Genomic DNA, 21,580 nt, shown 5'->3' with positions numbered 1-21,580 from the left:
AACGTCATCTGTATCCTGTACATCCAATGACAATTGATGACAGAATTGAATAAGATGCCAGTACCGTTAACATCCCTTTACAGATTTTTCTTTTCAATAAACTCAATGACTGCCTTGTCTGGTAAACATTAGGTTCATACCTACATATAATGTATTAGGAATACTAAAACGATGATTATTCAGTTTAACACTAGGTAGATTTATGTTCTTATGTTTAACGTCCTATCAACAGTCAAGTGTCATTTTAGATACGTCGTCTCATGTGCACAATGTGTTTCGATGTGCGAATGTCTGTATGTTTTGGGAGGGTGCGGTGTGACACTCTTTCATTTCTTTAAGTGCTATATTACTGAAGCATGTCGCTGAAGACAACAAACATGCACACCACACTCAGTCACATACTGACAACATGCGAACCAGTCGTCCCGCTTCATTCATGCTGAGTGCTAACTAGGAGCAGAAACTACCACTTTAAAGACTATGTGGTATTTCGGCTAAGTAACAGAACCGAGAGACTTTTTTCAAAGGGACGAGCGATCAACCGATGGTCAAAGTGAGGTGGTATCAATGTATTCGTTATGAAGACAGACGGTTAGGGAGAAGAGAAAATAATATCCTGATTCCCACGTATGTCCGTTTGTGACCGGATGTGATTACCTTATCATGTCTTTGGATGATGGTTGGATGATTTTGGTCCAATGTGTTGGGAGACTGTGGTATGTCCATGTTGTATGATTGTAATAATGGATTCCTAGACCATTTTGTGGTGACATCTCATTGAAGCATGATGACAAAAGCAGTAATCCCCATTCTGTCACATTATATACTAAAATTCAGTTGCCTCGATGGTTCAGAAGGTGCAGAATCTACGCATAAGATAGCACGGTATGTGGCAGAGACCGGCGCCTTCATTAGACACGAACGGCCAACTCAAGGCATCAAATAAGGCAGTGCATATTTAGTACCAAGGGAGACGTTATGATGAAGAATATTATGTTGGGAAAATTTCTGAAAAACAAGTTGGGCAGGAGTTAACACTTAAAGGCTGATTTGGAAGAAAGAATAAGAAATGAAGCGATAATAACATTTCCACAACGCAACACATATAAAACATATTAAACCAAACCGCTATCAAAGGGGGACACCAAGTCCTTCTACCGTCTAAAAGTTTACTAAATGGGATATCATTTTTTATCGGCATCCTAACCTACTTTTTCCTTCCTAACGTATCCGTTGACACCGCCTCACATACCCTTGGCCTTTAGCCGAGCACTCGTACCAATTAGGGATGTTCTGCTCACCAGTCTACAAAAGTGAGTTTTTTTGGCTAAAAGAGTGGTTGGTTGGTTGATTAGCCTTAGTATCGTGTAAACAGGTAAAGGTATGTACCGACGACGTTCTTCACATGCGATGTATTTCGTGTGTGACTGTGTGTTTGTTTTGTAATAGTACGACTCTTGCCATTTCTAGGGTAATATCTCACTGAAGCTTGCCACGAAATAAACCGAACAACAACCCCACATTTTATTGTCAACGGGCAAACAAGTCACCCCACACTCTTGAAATTGAGCACTAAACAGGAACAAAAAGGCTATGTTTTGTCTCAGCCAGAGAACAAATTCCAGTCTTCCTCAAATGGCCAAGCGCTTAATTCAATGCGAAACATGACTTGTCATGAGGCGATGTCTGGTGAGACGTTAACGTTAGGAAAAAGAAACAGATATAATTTACACCTGACGCTCCAGTTGCATGAAAGTCAACTAAACTTAAGAGATTTAATTTCTGTTCTTCCTAAATGATGAAGTCCAATAGTTTTTTGTTGACGCCGTTTCACTTTCGGCCTAAATGTTAGCGTTCAACCATGATAGTTTGAATCTGGGTTCTGTTTCGTCTAAACGCTAAACAAAATTGCTCGTCGTGTGTTCGGATAAAATGTGACATCTGGTGTGCTTGACAGTCGTATGCTTCAATATGATATCAGTAGAAAAGGGTCACAGTGCTACTATAACAAAGGCAAGAATGCATTACCGCAGTCATCAGTAACCACGGAGAATACGTTACTTAAGGGATATCATTTAAAAATGGATGGTAACAGGTCGTTATCCCTAATCCATTTGAATCAAACAATAAATTATGTTGATATATATAGTTGGTATTGTTTGTGATTGTTACTATGACCATAGTATGGGACAAGAAAGTAAATCCAACCGTGTGGACAAAGAAAATTGTCAAATTTTCGAGGCGATCTGTCCCTATATCAAGACATACAAAATGAACAATTTTATTGTGCTGTATAGTTAAATATTTGTCTACTTTGTATACTTCGTTATCTTGTTCGTTTTGTATGTCTTGATAAAGGGACAGATCGCCTCGAAAATTTGACAATTTTCTTTGTCCACACGGTTGGAATAACTTCCTCGTCCCATATTTACCATTTGAAGTGATTCGTATCCAACAGACTTACGTTTGATTGGATCCTGTGTCATCTGGAAAATCCTGTTGATATTACTTCTTTGACCCTTATGACCATAGTAGATGTAATTAAGCCACGATATTTGCAATCGCAGTAGAAATTCGCAGTAACCTCCATATAAGTCGGACCTCAGATGCGGATGGTACATATGCCAGTCGCCAAATTAGCTCTGATGCTTGCTGCTTATATCCTTTGAGGATAATCACACATATGGACTTTATACATACGCTTATATTTAAATCACGTTCAATGGTACATTTTCATATCAAGGTGCTGAAAATCGTCAGACTGAAATGATGAACATGTACCAGTCATTGCGGAAAAGAGAATGTTTGAGTGTTTCCATTGATGGAGAACAAGGTATGTACTGGGGTTTTACAGATGATGTACCATTGATATCCCTGATAAATATTCTTTCCTGTTCTTCGATGATGTATACCCTCAGTCAAATGCAAAACGATTTTGCTAGAAACAAATTTTGTTTCTTATTTCAAAAAATAAGCGACACAAAATAGTAGAAATAAATGTATATATATTACCATACAAAAGCACGTACAAAAGTCGACAGAATATAATATTGTGGATTTTGTTTTCAAATCTACATACAATGTTAGGAGTGGGTGCCGTTGGTACTGGGCTATACCAGTACAGGTTTTTACTGGCAGTAATCTGCCTTACCAAAGGTATAAGAAGGGTCACGATCACGTTACACTGTGTAAAAATAGTGGCAGACACTACCTGTAATAATCAAAGAAATCCTTTCTTCGGGAAATCAACTGCCTTCGGGGGGAGATAAAACATGAAAGAGTTCGTTAAGGGGAGATAATACATGTAAAACTGCCTTCAAAGTAGTACATCCACCTTCAAAGGTAAATGTGACTGTCTTCCAAAGTGACACCGGGGCAGATACAGTCAATGAGGACAAAGTAAAAGATATGCAAATTAGAATATGCAGCAAAATTGTAAACTTTGACTTCATTATCCAAAATGTAATAGAAAACTGATAATAAAGGCTAAGTATAGGTAAATTTTCTAGCGGTCCTCCAGAAATACCGTGGCATCCGTAAATAAAGACAGTATCTGCAGAATACAAGCATATGAGCACTAAACGAAACACCACATACCATGCTCCAGTACACCATATATATCATACACCTGAGTGCAATGTGTCGAACATTGACCATGTACCTGTACGCTATTTACCATATACCTGTATGCTATGTACCATATACATGTACGCTATTTACCTGCACACTTTTGTACCATATACTTTTACACAGTGTGTGGTACCGTCATTTCACTGAACCAGATAAACCTATACACAGGTAATTCTAAATACCTCATGTACGTGCCATACCGTTCATATACATAAACAAAATGGATTAAGTTTGCCAAATTCTGATCCGTACAGAACCCCTTCCGAAGCCCATGTGCCGCGGCGTATTTACATGGGACAAGGAAGTGATCCAAATCGTGAAGTCAAAACATTATTTGATCCATGTCCGTCTTTAAATAAATACATATAACCTACATACGTATACGCGTGTCCTTGTATACCTTGTATGCCACATGTATACTGGTGGCTTTCACAGTTACCTCCCTTCCATGTGTGCTACCAAATGAGTGTAGCGTAGAATGGCGGAATAGTACAGAACAAGGAGAGGAAACTATTATCTATTAAAACATGATCTGCATAACACAAATTACATTGACCGCAGTTTCACGACGGCGTATATATATATAACTCATTGAAACTAGAGGAAAACTTCAGACGCGTCCAATAATCAATTGTTCAATTTCTGGAACCATGCAAGTCCACTTATTGATAGACATAATGATAATACAAGTTCCAAAGTTCCGACGATTGTGACACATGTGCTGACTTCCGACGGCTGTTTAAGCCTGAAAAAGGATAGTATATAAGTGAATGCTCTCTTTTGTCATTGAATGACAAACGTGCAAGTCTGTTGAGTTGTAGCGAGATGCGTGCGTTGAATCCTACATGATAGGACCGTATGGTGTTGTCCAGCATGACGAACAAACACTAATAGATAGTCCACAGACGAGTCATTTCAAAGCCCAAAGTAGTGTTCAATTTTACCTGCATTCTCTCATCGGTCCGTCTCACAACACCAAACAAAAGTAAAAAATATACAAATTTATCCCCAATAGATGATTATTTCATCTTTGTTTATACATACGTTGGGTTTTTTCGAAATGGTTAGAGAGGACATAATACGGCCTCGTGGTTATGAGTCAATGTGAAATTTACGTGAGTACCCATTTGAGACGAAAGTTATGGTATATACAAGAATCCCTGGTCAACATGGTTAAAATGTAACAACCATGAGCAATCTAAATGAGTAATCAATGGTCATGCTCATTGATGTATGACGAACAAACAATGAAATAGATCCCAATGTACAGCAGTTATGACAGAAAAGAGCCATATCTTACATCGAAATGACAAATTCGTATATATGATACTAATGCTGATGTAATTTGCAGTATTATATGACACAACATGACACCCTGACAATCGATGATATATAGATGATTTGACTCGGAACAACTCAACATATCATGTAAACAAACTATAAACCATGGTGGTAGCATTGAAGAATACAAGCAAACGCTACACTTTGAACTATTTGATATGTGTATAGGACGCCTACATGAATGACTACATTAACCTAGATATAATTCAACATTCAATTGAGTTGCCATTACTCCCAAAACTACATTTAAAATGCAACAGACAATTCACTTGCCGGCGTATTACGCCAAAATTCGACCGCTCACAATCACGTTATAGGCATTACTGAGTAACGTCATAACGTAAATCTGACGTCTCTATCAAATTCGCTATTATAATGTACGGAAAAAAGGTCTAATTTATACAAATAAAATTACACTTAAAATACACCAATCAGAAGCACGGCTCCCACTGAGTCCGAGTCTAACATAAATCACGTGACAACACAGTTAACTACTATACGTACTACTAAACCACGGTCTAGTTAAGCGTGAAAAATATACGTATAAAGTATTCATTTCAATAACTATATTACATATTTTAAATATATACATATATATATATCATATTTATTTATTAACAATATATGTATATGTGTTTGGTTACGGAACACTATATCATCCCATAATTATGAAAAACAACATGAGTGTATGACAAAATGACATAAACAACCATGTGGACCAGGGACCAGTTCGATGTTTCAGATAAACGATTGTGTGCCTTAGCTGATGAAGTTCATGCGTCCATTTCCACAATCATTCAGTTAAGACAACAACTGACAATCTCATCCTAAGTTGTACACTGCAAGACATTATATATTGTATATTTGCTGAACGGATATCTCCTGCAGGCTTTTTATGCTTGTTTGACGTATCTATGTATACAGTATGTGGTAATCTTTCTTCACTGTTTAGAAAAAAACCCAGTGGTTAATAGATTAAATTATGTCTCGAAAATGCAGGTATTTGTTTTCAAAACCAAGGTAGAAACATTCCTAGTTGTATTCTAGTTGGACAGGGATATATACTCGACAATGGAAGACATTTATGTACTCCGACAGTGATAGAGCAAAAGTAACCCCAAACATATGAATTACAGGACATCAACAGACCACACCATTACAGGAAAGCATCATAATCACAATGTATAGATTGTAACACAGTACATTCTCTAATGTTATTCAGTGTAGGACAGTGACAAACTCCAAATGTCTATACATTGTAGAACATACCATACTCTTGATGTCTTTAGTGTTGGACAGTGATGTACGATAAACGTTTTACATTGGATAATAGTAGCATATTCATAAATAATCACCGAGGCGAGAGACTGACACATTTTCTTTAGAAGAGGACAGAGAAAAAGTCCAATGTCTGCAGCGTAGGAAAATAACATCTAACTCCAAATTTCTACAATTCAAAAATGGTGTCACTATTGTTTTGAATGTTTGCAAACTGTAGGGAATCACATAGCGGATTCTCATAAAAGTTTGCAAACAATTTGTGTTCATAACCATATGAAATTAAATAATACTGACATTGATGTTTGTTATAAATCGTTCATGATACTTGACAAAATAAAACACGTTTTGAAGTATAATTTTGTTGAATTATCAAGGGATAATTCTTTTTTCCAAATTAATGCGTTGCTTTAAGTTATATATTGTGACGTCACGAAAACGTCACTTGTTAACAACATTATCAGATTTAGATTTGTCATAGTGGCAAGAAAAGGAGAATCAGTCAAGTAGAAATTCAGTAGAAATTCAGTTATCATTATCATACAACAATATCAATAATTTCCTTTTGCTATACCGTAGGGTTGTAACATATTCCATATCTTGCAGTGTACAACCACATTTTTCCTTTTTATTTTGCAACATGCAGGAATAACTGATTCTAAACTTGTATTCCACACGTAGACGTTCAGACGTTCTGATGGAAAATGACTAATTCAAAGATGGGCAGAAAATCATGAATTGAAGAAATCAATGTATAATCAAAATTAGTTAAAACTTGTGACTAATATATTCGACTAATAAACATGAATGGGATTGGCAGCTTTTTATGCTGTATGATTTCAACATGATCTCCTGATTGCTATACAAAATAAAATCACTTTATCATATGTATATGTCCTTTAGGTTTACCTGTATCTATATATACAATATCAATATATTCAAAATAAATACGATTCATATTTTTTTTTCATTTTGCCGTGGACCGATAGAAGTCCCGTTCTGTTTTTATCCCACTTACAAACAAATCGATTCCTGATTCTAATAGAATCCTTATGATACGTCTGTTTACCAAGGAAACGTCTACAACACCTCTTCCCACAAAACCTTACCATACCAGGACACCCATCCAATATACATAACTATCTATAATAATCGCTGATCCCCAAAAATGGTCAACAATGTTGGCGCCCCTGATGAGTGCCTGACACTTAGGCAACCTTTCTAGCACACACTCATTATATACAATTTTGCTATCTGTATCTTAAATTAATTTATAACACATCCGAAAACCTATGCCTTTAACACTATATCTGCCAAACCATTAATGCCATGACGACTTGTTTGATCAAGACAACATCCAAGACTACTCTTAGGATGAAACCGACCAGATAACAATTTCTTATACTACAAAATGTAGTCTGCCCATGATGACGGACCGGCCTTTCAACAAACATTCTCTATGAGACATATTTTGTTCATGGTACAGGATCGCCATACAACAACAACAAAAACCCTGCTTCAAATGTATTCTGTCTATCCGTCTTGCTAAACCAATTCAACATCTTCACAGCTATTTTATCTTTTGCACCGTGTCTTCGGTATCGGGCCGTCCTGCGGATATCCGTTACCTAAAGCGACTGAGTGTGTGGTACAATCCATATCATCAAACCTCATATGTGTTCCAAGGGCAGTCCATGCCAACAAACCGTACGTACCCTCAATAGTAATTACGTCATCACTTCCGACATAATACGTCACATCTTTCGGGATAAATCCAACCCTTTTCTGTTGTCGCATCACTCCTGGCAAAGAAGGATTTTATCTAGGTCTACGTATACTAAACAGCCACAATTTCTCGAATGTCTGCCAGCGCACGTGTACAATCCATACCACTATGAATTGCATACTAAAAATTGAATACAGCCGACTGTATAACACATAAACAACCTTTTCATGCAATCACACACATTTAAGACCACTCGCTACTTATCCAGTAAGGCCGTAGACATGTATGATTTGATGAATGGATTATAAATTAATGTATTCTCAATTTTATACTTCCACTATCTTCTTTGCCTATAGATCACTTTAAGCACAAACTTTCTCCGTAAACGTTACATATACGGAGTATAGCTCATGTCGCCCCTAAAGCTTATAACAAGGAGTATGATTAACATTACCCTTCAAGCATTAAACACGGGGTTCAAATAATACCCGCGAAACGTTATACAGGAGTTGTTCGTCGCAAAAACGTATCTGTTGGCACAGGTATATGGTCGCGCTGGTTGTGGTCTCGTGGATAATGATCACGTGGTAGATGGTCACGTGGTAGGTGATCACGTGGTAGATAGTCACGTGGTATGTGATCTCGTGGTATATGATCACGTTGTGCATGGTCACGTGATGCATGGTCACGTGGAGCATGGGTATCTACAGTCGTTGATATGGTATTGCCGGAAACCTCTCTAGGAAATGTATAATTAGAAAGTTCATGAGAAGTAGTTTCCGATATAGGTGTGTAGGTGTAATAGCTCTCGGAGCGACTGAGAGAAGGGTCACCGGAGCGGTCCCGGGACTGGGATCTGTCACGTGACTGAGACGGGGACTTCCTATAGCGCCACCTATTTCCTCTATCGTTTTGTTCGCTCTTTAACATTTGCTGCAGTTTCTTTCGTTGTGAGTGTTTATAGCGTGTTATATATAGGTACACAGAAAACACACCCGATAACTCTGTCAAAGCAAACGACGAAACTGCCATCATAAATGACGATCCGTAATAATATTTAAATTTTGGATCCTCCATGGAATTGCCTTTGCCTTTATTTCCAACCTCTTCCGTAATGCTGCCTATGTAAAGTATTATTCCGACGAGCGTACACAAACCTGCAACGGTAGAAAATTGAAAATGAGTCAATTTTTACTGACGTTCAGTATGAAAAGGAAACATGACAATATATTTTTATGAAAGTTAGTAGTATACCTGGATGGTTATTATCGCAATATTGTCAGTCTGAGAAGGCCCTATTTTATTTACGAAAATGAAGAGAACAATTATCTTATTACACATAAAGATGAAGGTAAACAACTTAACTAAACACCTGACAATGATACATATTAGATAAAGCATATCTACTATTAATATACTAGTCTACTTTAGCAATATATAACGGAACTTGTCTTGTGAAGAGTTATCTGAACCAACACGAATAGGAACTAACAATATTATGTTGATAAAGCGTGAAAGTAAATATTTTCATTTTAAAAAAACTGGCACAGGTTTATTGGTATCAATTGCAAATTGCTTTGAAAACATCTTCATTTTATATGTAACGTACTCAATAACATGACAATAGATAGCCCATGTTTGTTTTCAATAACATGACAATAGATAGCCCATCTTTGTTTTCAATAACATGACAATAGATAGCCCATTTTTGTTTGCAATAACATGACAATAGATAGCCCATCTTTGTTTTCAATAACATGACAATAGATAGCCCATCTTTGTTTGCAATAACATGACAATAGATAGACCATCTTTGTTTTCAATAACATGACAATATATAGCCCATGTTTGTTTTCAATAACATGACAATAGATAGCCCATGTTTGTTTTCAATAACATGACAATAGATAGCCCATCTTTGTTTTCAATAACATGACAATAGATAGCCCATCTTTGTTTTCAATAACATAACGATAGCCCATCTTTGTTTTCAATAACATGACAATAGATAACCCATCATTGTTTATATTATCCTCCGTCTATATCACAGCAATAAAAAAATTGAGCTGCGCTTGCGTATCCATACCCTCCAAAATGTGTCACAACTATGCAATGGAGTCGCGCTCATATTTGCCTAGCTCTCCGACATATGTCCCTGCACTAGCAGACGCGTGTGTATTCAAGTCTGATGCTGCAGGGATACTTAACATTCAGCGCCATCATCCAACATCAAACGTTTAAAACATCTTTCTTAATATAGTCTTTCATAAATAGTTTTCTTGTTCGATTTGGAAGAAAAGGGGCTTGCGCTCAAGCAAAAATCAATGAATAAATTAACAGCTTTTGCGGATTTCGGAGATAGCTAGAACTGTTTGCCGCGGCGAAGATCGGCGGAGTGCGGGGGAGAGGTCACCTTGGTACAGTGGTTTGAAGACTTGACACAAGAAGACGCGGCCACAAGGCACGTGTTTCAGACTCAATGACAGTCTCGGAGATAACAGCGGGTTAAATATGCAGATATCTCCACTTGTGTAACCGTTCCGTTTTTAAACAGCTTCTAGTATTGATGTCATACAGTGTTGAAATAATGTTATTGCAGTTAGAAACAATTATATCTGTTTAACTACATATACGATGCATTCTGGTACCTGTTGAGCTAAACCGACATAAATAACAAGTATTATATAATATTCCTGTTATTATGCTTCGGCTGAGAAGACAATGACTACGTTATTTTCGTCTGCTACTACGGCAGTAATAGATGATACACTGGAAAATGCTGTCCTTTCTGACATTTATCAAGATCGAAAGAGTATAATTGGATATAATCTTAAGCATATTTGAAAGAATTCATTTCCGCTGTTGAAATTTTGAGCACAACTGATTATCTATTGCTTTAAAGTGTACACAATGAAAAAAACATCCTTTGTAGGATGAAACGTGCTATTTTAAACTAATCAATATTAATTTAGCGTAATCCGGTTCACCGCTGCCTGTTTTATTCACGTTTTGTTTCTCTTACTGTGAATTGTAAAGCACACATAGGCTACACGCAACCTGAAGTGTACCGTTAATGAATGAACTTGATTCAATGAGTAACATTTATATAATACTTTTGTTTGGATACTGTCCAGCTAATTAATTAAACAGAACAAATCATAGCATTTCATACCGTGTAGGATTAGCATAACCCTTCAAGCGTTTTTTCGTGGGATAATGGAGTGGCCGCAAAAAAAAAATAACCGTGAAATAATAAGAAATATGTATAAGAATACACTTGTTGAGATACCAATCAGTTATGGTGCGTTGAAATTAAATTTTAGTAATAAATTGCATGTTCAAAATGTTGTAATAGTATGCTTACCTGCTAATACAAATAAAATCCCACACACAAAAGTAAGATTTTTTCTTCCTGAATTGCAATGACCAACGAAACATATAATTGTTCCTATTAAAAGTATAAGAAGACTTGCTAAAGGAAACCACGTGGATCTTCTCATTGTTACTGAAAAAGAAAATATCATGAATTAGTCTTGTAAACTTAAACTTTATTTCAAAGAATATGATTCAGTCAACAAGGTGATTGATGTTTTGCCAATAATTTGTGTTTTAGAGGAATTCTTACCAACCCTTTATTAGAGTTCATGATCTGAGAGAAACAATTAAAACAGAGTACAGATAGTATAAAATGTACAAATACTTTAAAACTGTAGGAAACGTTAATAAAAAATCATTTGTTAGATTATCGATATTGCAACCAATATATCTTTGATTTAGTCACCAAAAGTAATATTGGTTGAGTTTATTTTGTGGAACCATCGATATATGTACTGGTGGTATAAGCTTTGTTATCGTATATGGATGAATTAGAGCTGTTCAGAATTACAATAATGATAAATATCTATCTCCTGGTTTGATATATTCGAAAAAGCTCATTCATTTTCCAATGTAAATCAATTGATTAATTTATAATACATGTGTATGTAGTCCCAGCAACATGGCATGTTTATGACTTTTACTGAAATAGTGCACGATAAATATAAAAATTGGTATTCTAATATTTATTATGGTTTATCACTTCAAAGAATAAGGAGTGTTATTGGCATTGTATCGAAGACCATTTTTAATAAATACCCTTTACACCTACTTCAACTATCCCATAATTCAATTGCATAATATAATACAGACGATTTGTAATAAATACATACTTCATTATAATTCCTTATTTTGTGTTTGTAATTATTTTGTTCTTATATCGATCCATACTGTCGTGATTAACAGATATTTTGTTTTTATATTTCATTAAAGTTTCTTTCATTTTCCTTTTTCTATATCTGTTAAAACCCTAAATTTTAAAAATACCCATTCATATATTTGAAAGTGACTACATGTATTTCATTGTTTTCACATTTGTGTACGTCTGTCTGTTTGTTTGTTTCGCTTTTGTAATGTGGTTTTCCCAAACGTCCTGGCTTTATCTAATTTGATAAACACGACAGTTATATCAATTCCTACAAATTCAATTACTGTATGCCATCTCAAAAGATAGTCTTGGGGAGTGTTGTACAAATACGTTTATGGGGGAACGGGAACGTTTACGTAAGATACAATATTGAGTTAATGTAAGATTACTGGGGAGTGTTGCTGTAAGATATACAATATATTGTTTATAAAATAAATCACTTTGAAGTGCTACTATATGAGGGTTTCCCCATACATTCTATACTATCCAGTATTACATGAGATGTTCGTTGTGGTTATGTGGTTTCTATGGAACTACGAATATTTAAAACAACAAAATTTGTTTTATGCATTCGCGAATATGTTTGCCCATAGAATACTTTGAAATATATTGTTTATGGAATAGATTACTTTGAAGTGCTATTATATAAGGTGCTTCTCCCAAATAGTATACTACTATATAACATTTAATGTTCATTGTACAGAAACATGTTTTGTGATTACTCTGGAACCACGGATATTAAACAACAACATTTGTTTTATGCATTATTGGAATACATCAAAACGCTAACCGCGAATATTTCTGACCGTGAAATACTTTGAAAACATTTATCAAATAAATCACTTTGAAATGTTATTATATGAGTTTGTTTAATAAAGTAACTGTATAACATTAAATCGCATTGTACAGAAACATTTGTTGGTTTTGTGATTACTATGGAACCACGGATATTTAAAGGCCCAATATCCGCATCTTTCTTATTTTTTTCATGATTTAGGAGAATGTTGAAAAAAAATCCTGTTGTAAATCATGCAGAGACAGGACTAAATCGAAGTCAAGATGAGCGATTATGATTCGGAATACTTTGATAAAAAATCAAATAAATATTAAACATCGCTAGGTGGGTCCCACTTAGTCAAACAAGCCGAAGTTAGCCGACATTGTAACGTCGTTGCCGAGAACGTCATGTGACTACCGTTACTACGTAACGTCTGTCCGAACTCTTCCGAAAACGGGTCATGAACTTTCCGACTTCCGTTCGGTAATAATCGTAACTTCTATGGCGACCAGTTTAAAATGAAGGCATGTTTACATGTATCGACTTTCAGCAACTGCTGTACTAAAGTTATTAAAAAAATCATTACAAATATTCTTTAATATATCTTAATTTCAACTACATCTACAAATACTAACAATATCGGAGTCGAATTTAACTTGAAATTTTGTTGATAGTTACGTATAGTGTAGAACCACGGATATTTAAAACAACAAAATTGATTTTTATTTATTATTGGAATCGCATCCCATATGCTAACCGCGAATATTTCTACCTGTAAAGTACTATGCAAACTTCGAACCACGAAAGAAATTTACAACGAACATGTTATACAGTATATACCAAGGGACCGTTACCATAATACAATGACCACTTCATTTTGAGAGCGATATAATTTGGCGTGTTTTCCTGGCGATTTGAAGTCGCAAAAATTACTTTTCACGAAAAGCCTCACTTATAGGTACAGAAGGATATTTTTATTGTACGTTTCGCTATACAGTCGCCTTGGTAAAGACATTAGGCATAATTAAAACACTTAATTAAATTAACTCATAATAAGTTGGTTTACATCATATATGCAGTTATAGTTAAACCTGTCTATAAAGACAATCCAAAGGGCATTGTTCAAGTTGTGTTATTAAAAGTCCATTTGGAACACTAAGAAAGTGGTCGTTATGTAGAGTTAGTGACTAAGGAAGGTTTTACAGTATAATATATTTGGATTGGTACCATACGATACATTCTTTAAGTTACGGCATAAAAAGACAAGCCAAAGCATTATAATACATTATTAGAATATAGATACTTTTAAGAAAATACTTCAACCTTCCAACATACTATGCATGTAGAATGATTGGATAAAAATCCCACATTTACAGATACACTATACGAATATACCGCAGCCTCCAAAAACATACATTCACACACGCTGTACATAGAATATAGGGGAGACATTACATGACTTCAGCTGTCGTAATTGTAACCAGCTGTTCGTGCGACATTAAGCCTAAGTAACAAACAATACGTAACTTAGTTATCTGATTATCTGTAATATATTCTACTGATCATTGCTCAATACTTACATAATATAGCGTCTGTTTGTGGCAATCCGTCTCTATCGTCGTTCATTGTGAAATAACGGATATACTCACAGTTCATATGGCTTATCGGCCGATCTGTAAAATAGTTAAATAATGGTTATTAACAAGAGGTCTACAACATTTTCAAAGAATTTACGTCATAATTAGATTCCACCCAACTATTAGTAAATAGACTTACAAAATTCTTCATAAAATTAAAGTTGTCATCATATAACACTTGATTTTACTACTGTGCAAAAGCAAATACATTTTTTTACTGATTTTGTAGACAAGAATATTGAAAGCAGTTTATGGTATGAAACCTTTTTTAAGAATTAATAATCTAAGTCATACATTTTAGAACATCAGAGTACATTATATAGTAGAATATGGTATTGAATGTACATTGCTTTGACTGCACAGGAATCTGAAAATGCTGTGTGTTAGAAAGACATTATGAATAACCAAATTAAAGTATAGGGTCGTATTTTCGTTTAATTATCTTACTAGAATACAATTGAATGTCATTTAAAAGACGACACATTTACTCATATTCTCCTCATATTGACTATAACGTGTTAAGACATCTTGAGATGCAATGGTATTCCAACTTCGCTGTCTAGTACTAAGCCAATATTTTTCAATTTTTTCCCAATTGAATAAAGCAAAAATCTAAGAATGTATGTCTTTAAGAAACAGAGGGATTTTAACTTGAATGGTTTGAATTTCTACTCAGGGATAGTCGTGTGACAAATGAGAAGTATGAGTATTAATGACGAAGTTGAACGACATTCTAGACCATATCAGGGTTCGGTTTCGCCAATAGCCCTTATTCTTAAGAACATTTTATCACTTAAACGTGTTCATAACAAAACATTACGTAAAGAATTATTTCCTCGACTTCTTTGTAATGTTGCTTGTTTGTTTATGATTAACGACCAATCGAAAGCCAAGCACAATTTAGGTGCAAACCTGAAGATTAAAAGACAACAATACTATTTGCAATGCATTCGCATTGCAATTTCAAGGTAAGAGATTTCATGAAACTAAGAAACATTGACGAAAATGGACTGGATGAGGATGTAATAATATCAACGAAAATTAACATCGTTATAAATCAACTATCTAAGATATATTTGGTACTATGAAGACAAGATTCAAAACTCCAGAATTTTGTTATACGTGTGTTTACATACGCGACGTATATAGAGGTATACGGTAGAATGTGTGTTAAGTATGTATTGCAGCTCGCCTATCGATCCGCCTGGTTATTCTGTGGCATCAGAGTCATCTGTGTCTACGTTTATGACTTGAGCTTAAAGTCGGTGAGAAAATATAACGTGTAGTTGGTAAAGACTCCACAAATAAAATCGAGTCTCAAATCACATCAACCTAGACGTATAGTATGCTTTTCACTGGTACGGCTGATTTGTATGTTGTCAGTATAATGGGATCACGAGTGTATGTTGTTCAGTGAAAAAGCAAGAGTTCCCCTATAACAAGGAGACACAAAACCAATATGCCGCAGCCTCCCAAAACAAAGGCATTCTAGCACGCATCGGATTGCTTGCAGGGTAGGCCGTCCTTAAATGACCTTGGCTTTTAAGAGAATGTTAAACTTAATCAATCAAACAAACAAGTCCATAGATAAATAGTTCAGAACTAGTTATCATACTTCCGGATTTGTCATTTACAGATTTCAGTATCATTATGAATGTGTCTTACTTAAACATTTTATAAATCATACAAAACCTTATGTCTTAACTATTAATGTAATAAAGATACTCAAACTTGTTGTAACGTTATGAAGAGAAAAGAAATACATACATTATTGTTAGGAAAAAGTATTTCAAATTGACATCCAGGTAAGTTGTTATATGAGGAAAACAATTTAATACAAAAAATAATTTTTCACAGATACCCTCACTAGTTATTTAATAAAATAGTATATGGACATTTTATGTGAATGTATTTCCAATATTAGTATCGTAGTAGAATGTGCGTATAATCACATGCAGTAGTGAATATAATTGTTATTGAGATTTACTCCCCGAGCGACAATCCCTAGAATGTATCAGATAGAAGTACATGATTCAATATCTCGTCATAGGGCACTCAGGAGAAACGTGTAACAGTATGTAATAGAATGTATCAATTTGGCACATATTATATCTAAAGGCGTTGTAATTAAATTACTGTTGTAATTCACTGCCTTCTGTGTACAGACCCGTAAACATGTTTTATCTTTCCAGTAGCCTTGTTTGGCATTGAAATGGTACACATGTGATAGGTACAGAACAGAAAAAAAGAAAAAGAAGAAAAAATGTATTATCAATAAAAAAAAATGTATATGACATTTGTTCATAATAACACTAGGATAATGATATTATGACACGAATATTGACTGTGACGTCATTGTTAAGACAATGGAGTGGTGTGTGATATTGATAACGGAGGGGGGCAATTTCTGACTGTCAATATTTTGTCTTGATATGTAATGCGCCGTAGTGCCTGTATCATATCCAAACTGTCATTCTTTCGACATCTATGAAATTCCTATTAGCTATTTATTTATGGTTACCAGGTCCGTATATATAGAAATGAAAAAAAATAGTAATAAAACATTCGGTCACAAGTCTCATAAATCATCATGAAGTACGTACTATGAAGTAAATTTATACTTTGTGTAGAACATATTTGTCTACTAGACTGGTTTTGACCTTGTAGTCAGTGCAAAAGATTGTACTTAGTGAGTGGCGTGTCATTTACATATCTAAACAGATAGATCTGGCTCTCCAGTCTCCGGATTCACAACGTCATCATTCAAAAACCACAAGCCTCTTCAGAGAATACTGTAAATCTAACATAAAACTTCCATCTAAATAGAATATGCTTAAGAAATAGAAGGAAATGCGTTTGGTACAGAGTAAACGACCAATACAAATGATGTCTGGTAATTCAATCCGAGTCGGTATTATAGTATTTTAACAAGAACATCCGACGACTGGTATAGATGACATTGCGTTTAGCTACATTAGCCCGAGACACGAATCGCTTTAGATGTACGTTGGCTAGCGTGTCGACTGCAGAACAGGAAACATCGTGATCCCTGACCATCAGAAGGACCATGAATATTGGTGAGGTCATTACGCGAGACGTACCTATGTAGACCGTACTTTATCTCTCCTTACAGAGCTATACAGAGGACATTAACTGCCAACCATTCTCCTCAGACAAGCAAAACATACGGATGCATTATAAAACTAGTGTTTGCTCTCCCTCCGCGTCTCCCTTGGGCTAGCGTGAGGCCTGCACTATCTTCAATGACCTTTCTCGTGAGGCATATTGACCCCAAACTACCTAGGAGCTGTTTGTCAGAATTACGGCTGCCATTCCTGTTACCGTGTAGTTAATACGACCATCAATCTATACTGGATGAAGCGTGAGCGAGCAAGATTCTTTCCTGATTTACTATGATTTTCTTAAATGAAACTGAGTGCTTCAAAGATAAAATGGTGTTTCGCGAGCGAGAGCACATTGTGCGGTTGAATAGGTGAATTGATCGTGTTTTCTCTCCACTACAGCCACCATTTCTCCCCACTTCTACAAAACAAGACACGACTTCTCAGAGACGTGACATGTGTTTCTAACCCATATATGTCTTTAAAAATCGGCATTACATGTTACACCTAGTCACGCAGTAGTCTCTGACGTCATCCACAATAACGACAACTCGTGTTAACGACGACACCGGGAGTCGTTGGGTCGAGGGAGCCATGACAGTCGAGGTTGTTAAGAGGCCGTAAAGTTGTGCGTGTTGTAGGCAATGCTATTGTACCTACGACCAAACGTCTTCACACAAGTCCCCTAAGACAAACCCTACCAAAGTTTTATACTTATTGATTCCGGCAAACAATATGGAGGCTCTACTTACACCAAACTTCTGACAACTGACTGATTCTGTGTAGGATTAAATGTGCCCCTTTCCAGAAATGTGTGGGAGAAGTTACGGTCCCCTCTTCGGCTATCTTCAGAAGGACGTGACAATCACATTACGACACATTTAACGTATCTGTTCATCCACAAGGACAATCCTGCTTCAATTCAATATGATGCTACACACCTCGATAGATTGTTTATTGCCTCCGTATTAGACAAAACAATTTATAAGCTGAATTTTATTGAGAACTGAAATGTTATGAATAGTTGTTTAATTTCGAGATTTTAAGACATTAATTTGAGGAAAAAGTTATCATACACTGTCGACATTAAACAGTTAAAAATAATACACTTTATTGTTTTTTTTGGTCTCCATGAAAGCTGGGTCCACGTCCCGAGACTGGGTGCACTGGTCTCTTGCGGATGCACACCACTTTTGGGGGTGTGATGTGCGTCCGCGTGATATCAGTGTAGCTGAAGGCTTTCACAGTAGCTCCAATTTGAGCCAACCTGTTTGCCGTGGGTTGCATCTCGTATCCGGGGGAAGAAGGTCCTGGTGGTTGAATAGGTTTTGCTCTTTTTTCTTCCTTTTTTTTACTGCTACACACTACTTTGGCTTCAGACTCCGGTTAGACGAGAGGTAATATGGGCCCTGTATTATCAATCGGCTGGTCATGCCGAGCCCTTGGTTCGTAGATTTCCAAGAAGGCGGTGGCTTAGGGTCAATCGTGAGTTTAATTTGGATTGTCCTGATTCTGATCGAGCTTGTGGGTGTACAATCTTGCGAGCGTGCTGTCGCAAGCTTGATTTGAATTATGTTCGTTCGAAATATACTTCCGAGTATACTATCTGTGTAACCCTGGCACTTTGACACTGGATATCCATGTCATCATGAGTGTCCCCCTGTTGGGCTCCGAGGTGGGTGGGGGCACAGCTAGCGAATAGTATAAACTCTTAAAGATGGCTTCCCAAAACAAACAAAATGAACTACATCCAAAATCTCCCCAAAAGGAATCAACCACAAATCAACAAACAAAAAGCGGTACAACAAACACATTCCCACAGTTTCTGGTCATGTCCTCTACACAGAGCGGCAAGACCACTGCAGGTTTATCACCCTTAATATTGCGAAAGGGCATCAAAGGCATTGCCGGCGATGTCAAATCTGTCAAGCCTTTGGGATCGGGTGATCTCCTAATAGAGGTTTTCCGCAAGCAACAAGCGGAGAACCTCCTTGGAACCACCAGTTTTGCCGGCCTCACTGTGTGTGTAAAACCACACTCATCATTAAATTGCAGCAAGGGGGTAATCAGGTGCCCAGCCTTGCGCAATGACAATGAGGCCGACATACTGTCATACTTCCAAGAGGAGTGCATTCCGGTCACGAACGTGAAGAGAATCATGACCAGAAAGAGTGGGAACTTGGTCCCAACACACACTTTCATATTGACGTTCGCAACACCAACGTTACCGCAGAGCGTAACTGTTGGTTACCAGCGTTATGCTGTTACCGTCTACATTCCCAATCCATTGAGGTGCCGTAACTGCCAGAGGTACGGCCATCATGAGAACAATTGTAGACGGAAAATGGTATGTCAGTACTGTGGCCGTGAGGGTCACGATGAAAAAGACGAATGTGACATTGTCAACCGTCACTGCGTCAATTGCGGGGGTGACCATGCTGCGTCTGCTCGCACCTGTCCTGCCTGGACTCGGGAGAGGGAGATATTACGGGTCAAATATACCCAAGGTGTCTCTTTCCCCGAGGCTAGGAGGATAGTCGAGCGATCAGACCTGAATGTGGCAACCTATGCTCAGATCACCCGCGCAAAGACGCCTGTTGACAGTGTCACCGTCAAACATGCGTCGGTCCAGGCCTTGGTTGACAAGCCTAACTGGGACAATGATGTCCCAGATATGGCTGATGCTAAGACCTGCAAAATAATCATGGGGGACCCGAACAGGTTCAAGTCTGGTCCATCTAAGCCACAACACAAACCACAACAAAGACCACAACAAAAACCACCTGGAGCTAAAACGCCAATCCAACCGGCCTCTCCAGGACTTACACAACACCAAACACCGAACATTAGAAAAAAAGTTACCGCCGCTCGTCATAGACGTGCTATATCTTCACCGTCTATTGACGTAAAAAAACTCCCTGAGAAAGCCAAGCGACCAGCAAATACACCACCGCAGGAGCAACGCCAGACAAAAACCACCAAGGTAAAGCTGGCGAGGCTCCCTGCACTAAACAACAAACCCAGTAAGGGATCAGATGACCCTATCCTTGGACGTAACATCTATGATGTTCTATCGGACGACAGCGAGTTTGGTGACAACACATTTATCGCCACCAAACAACCTACTTCAAGTAGTCCTGTCGGTCCGACAAACTATCCTCAGGGACCAACATAGAGACAAACACTATCATACAATGGAACATACGCGGATTTAAAGCGAACATAGAAGAATTAAAACATCTTATACAAACAAAAAACCCATCCATATTCTGCCTTCAAGAAATAATGCTGAAAGACACCATCAATCTCAGACAATTTACATTATACACCAACACTCCAACAACAGGCGGCCGGGCATCAGGTGGTGTGGCGGTGGCGGTGCATAAAAACGTCCCCCACAGACACATCCAGCTAAATACCACCCTACAAGCTGTTGCCGTAAGTGCAACTCTTCACAGAAAAATAACAATCTGTTCTATATATTTACCTCCAAATAATCCATTTAGTTGTGATGAACTAAGTAATCTCGTATCGCAACTACCAGTGCCTTATATTATCATGGGTGACTTTAACGGTCATAATAGCCTCTGGGGCTCCCCAGGTACTGATGATAGAGGTAGACGTATCGAAGAGTTTATTGATAAAAACAGCTTATGTCTTTATAACACCAATGCCCCAACATATTTACACCCTGCCTCTGGCTCGCTTACACACATTGATCTATCGTTATGCCATCCATCAATTCTTCTGGATTATGATTGGAGGGTCAACGATGACCTTTGTGGAAGCGATCACTTTCCAATTATATTAAAAAACATAGGGTCA

At 37.0% G+C, this 21,580-nt stretch overlaps 1 protein-coding gene across 1 annotated transcript in view; it reads right to left on the bottom strand.

Moving 5' to 3' along the window:
* Positions 1-3,027: 3,027 nt before the first annotated feature.
* Positions 3,028-21,580, bottom strand: part of LOC138323446 (voltage-dependent calcium channel gamma-5 subunit-like) — an 84,110-nt gene continuing 65,557 nt past the window's right edge. The window contains exons 2-4 of the mRNA XM_069268071.1: positions 14,577-14,669; positions 11,340-11,480; positions 3,028-9,132 (exon numbers count right to left, since the gene is read on the bottom strand). Of these exons, the coding sequence (XP_069124172.1) occupies positions 8,474-9,132; positions 11,340-11,480; positions 14,577-14,669 (893 nt within the window). The 3' untranslated portion in view covers positions 3,028-8,473. The remainder of the gene's footprint in view (positions 9,133-11,339; positions 11,481-14,576; positions 14,670-21,580) is intronic.

Source organism: Argopecten irradians, chromosome 5, assembly GCF_041381155.1.
Source record: "Argopecten irradians isolate NY chromosome 5, Ai_NY, whole genome shotgun sequence".
Lineage (NCBI taxonomy): Eukaryota > Metazoa > Mollusca > Bivalvia > Pectinida > Pectinidae > Argopecten > Argopecten irradians.
This window is presented reverse-complemented; position numbering and strand designations above follow the sequence as displayed.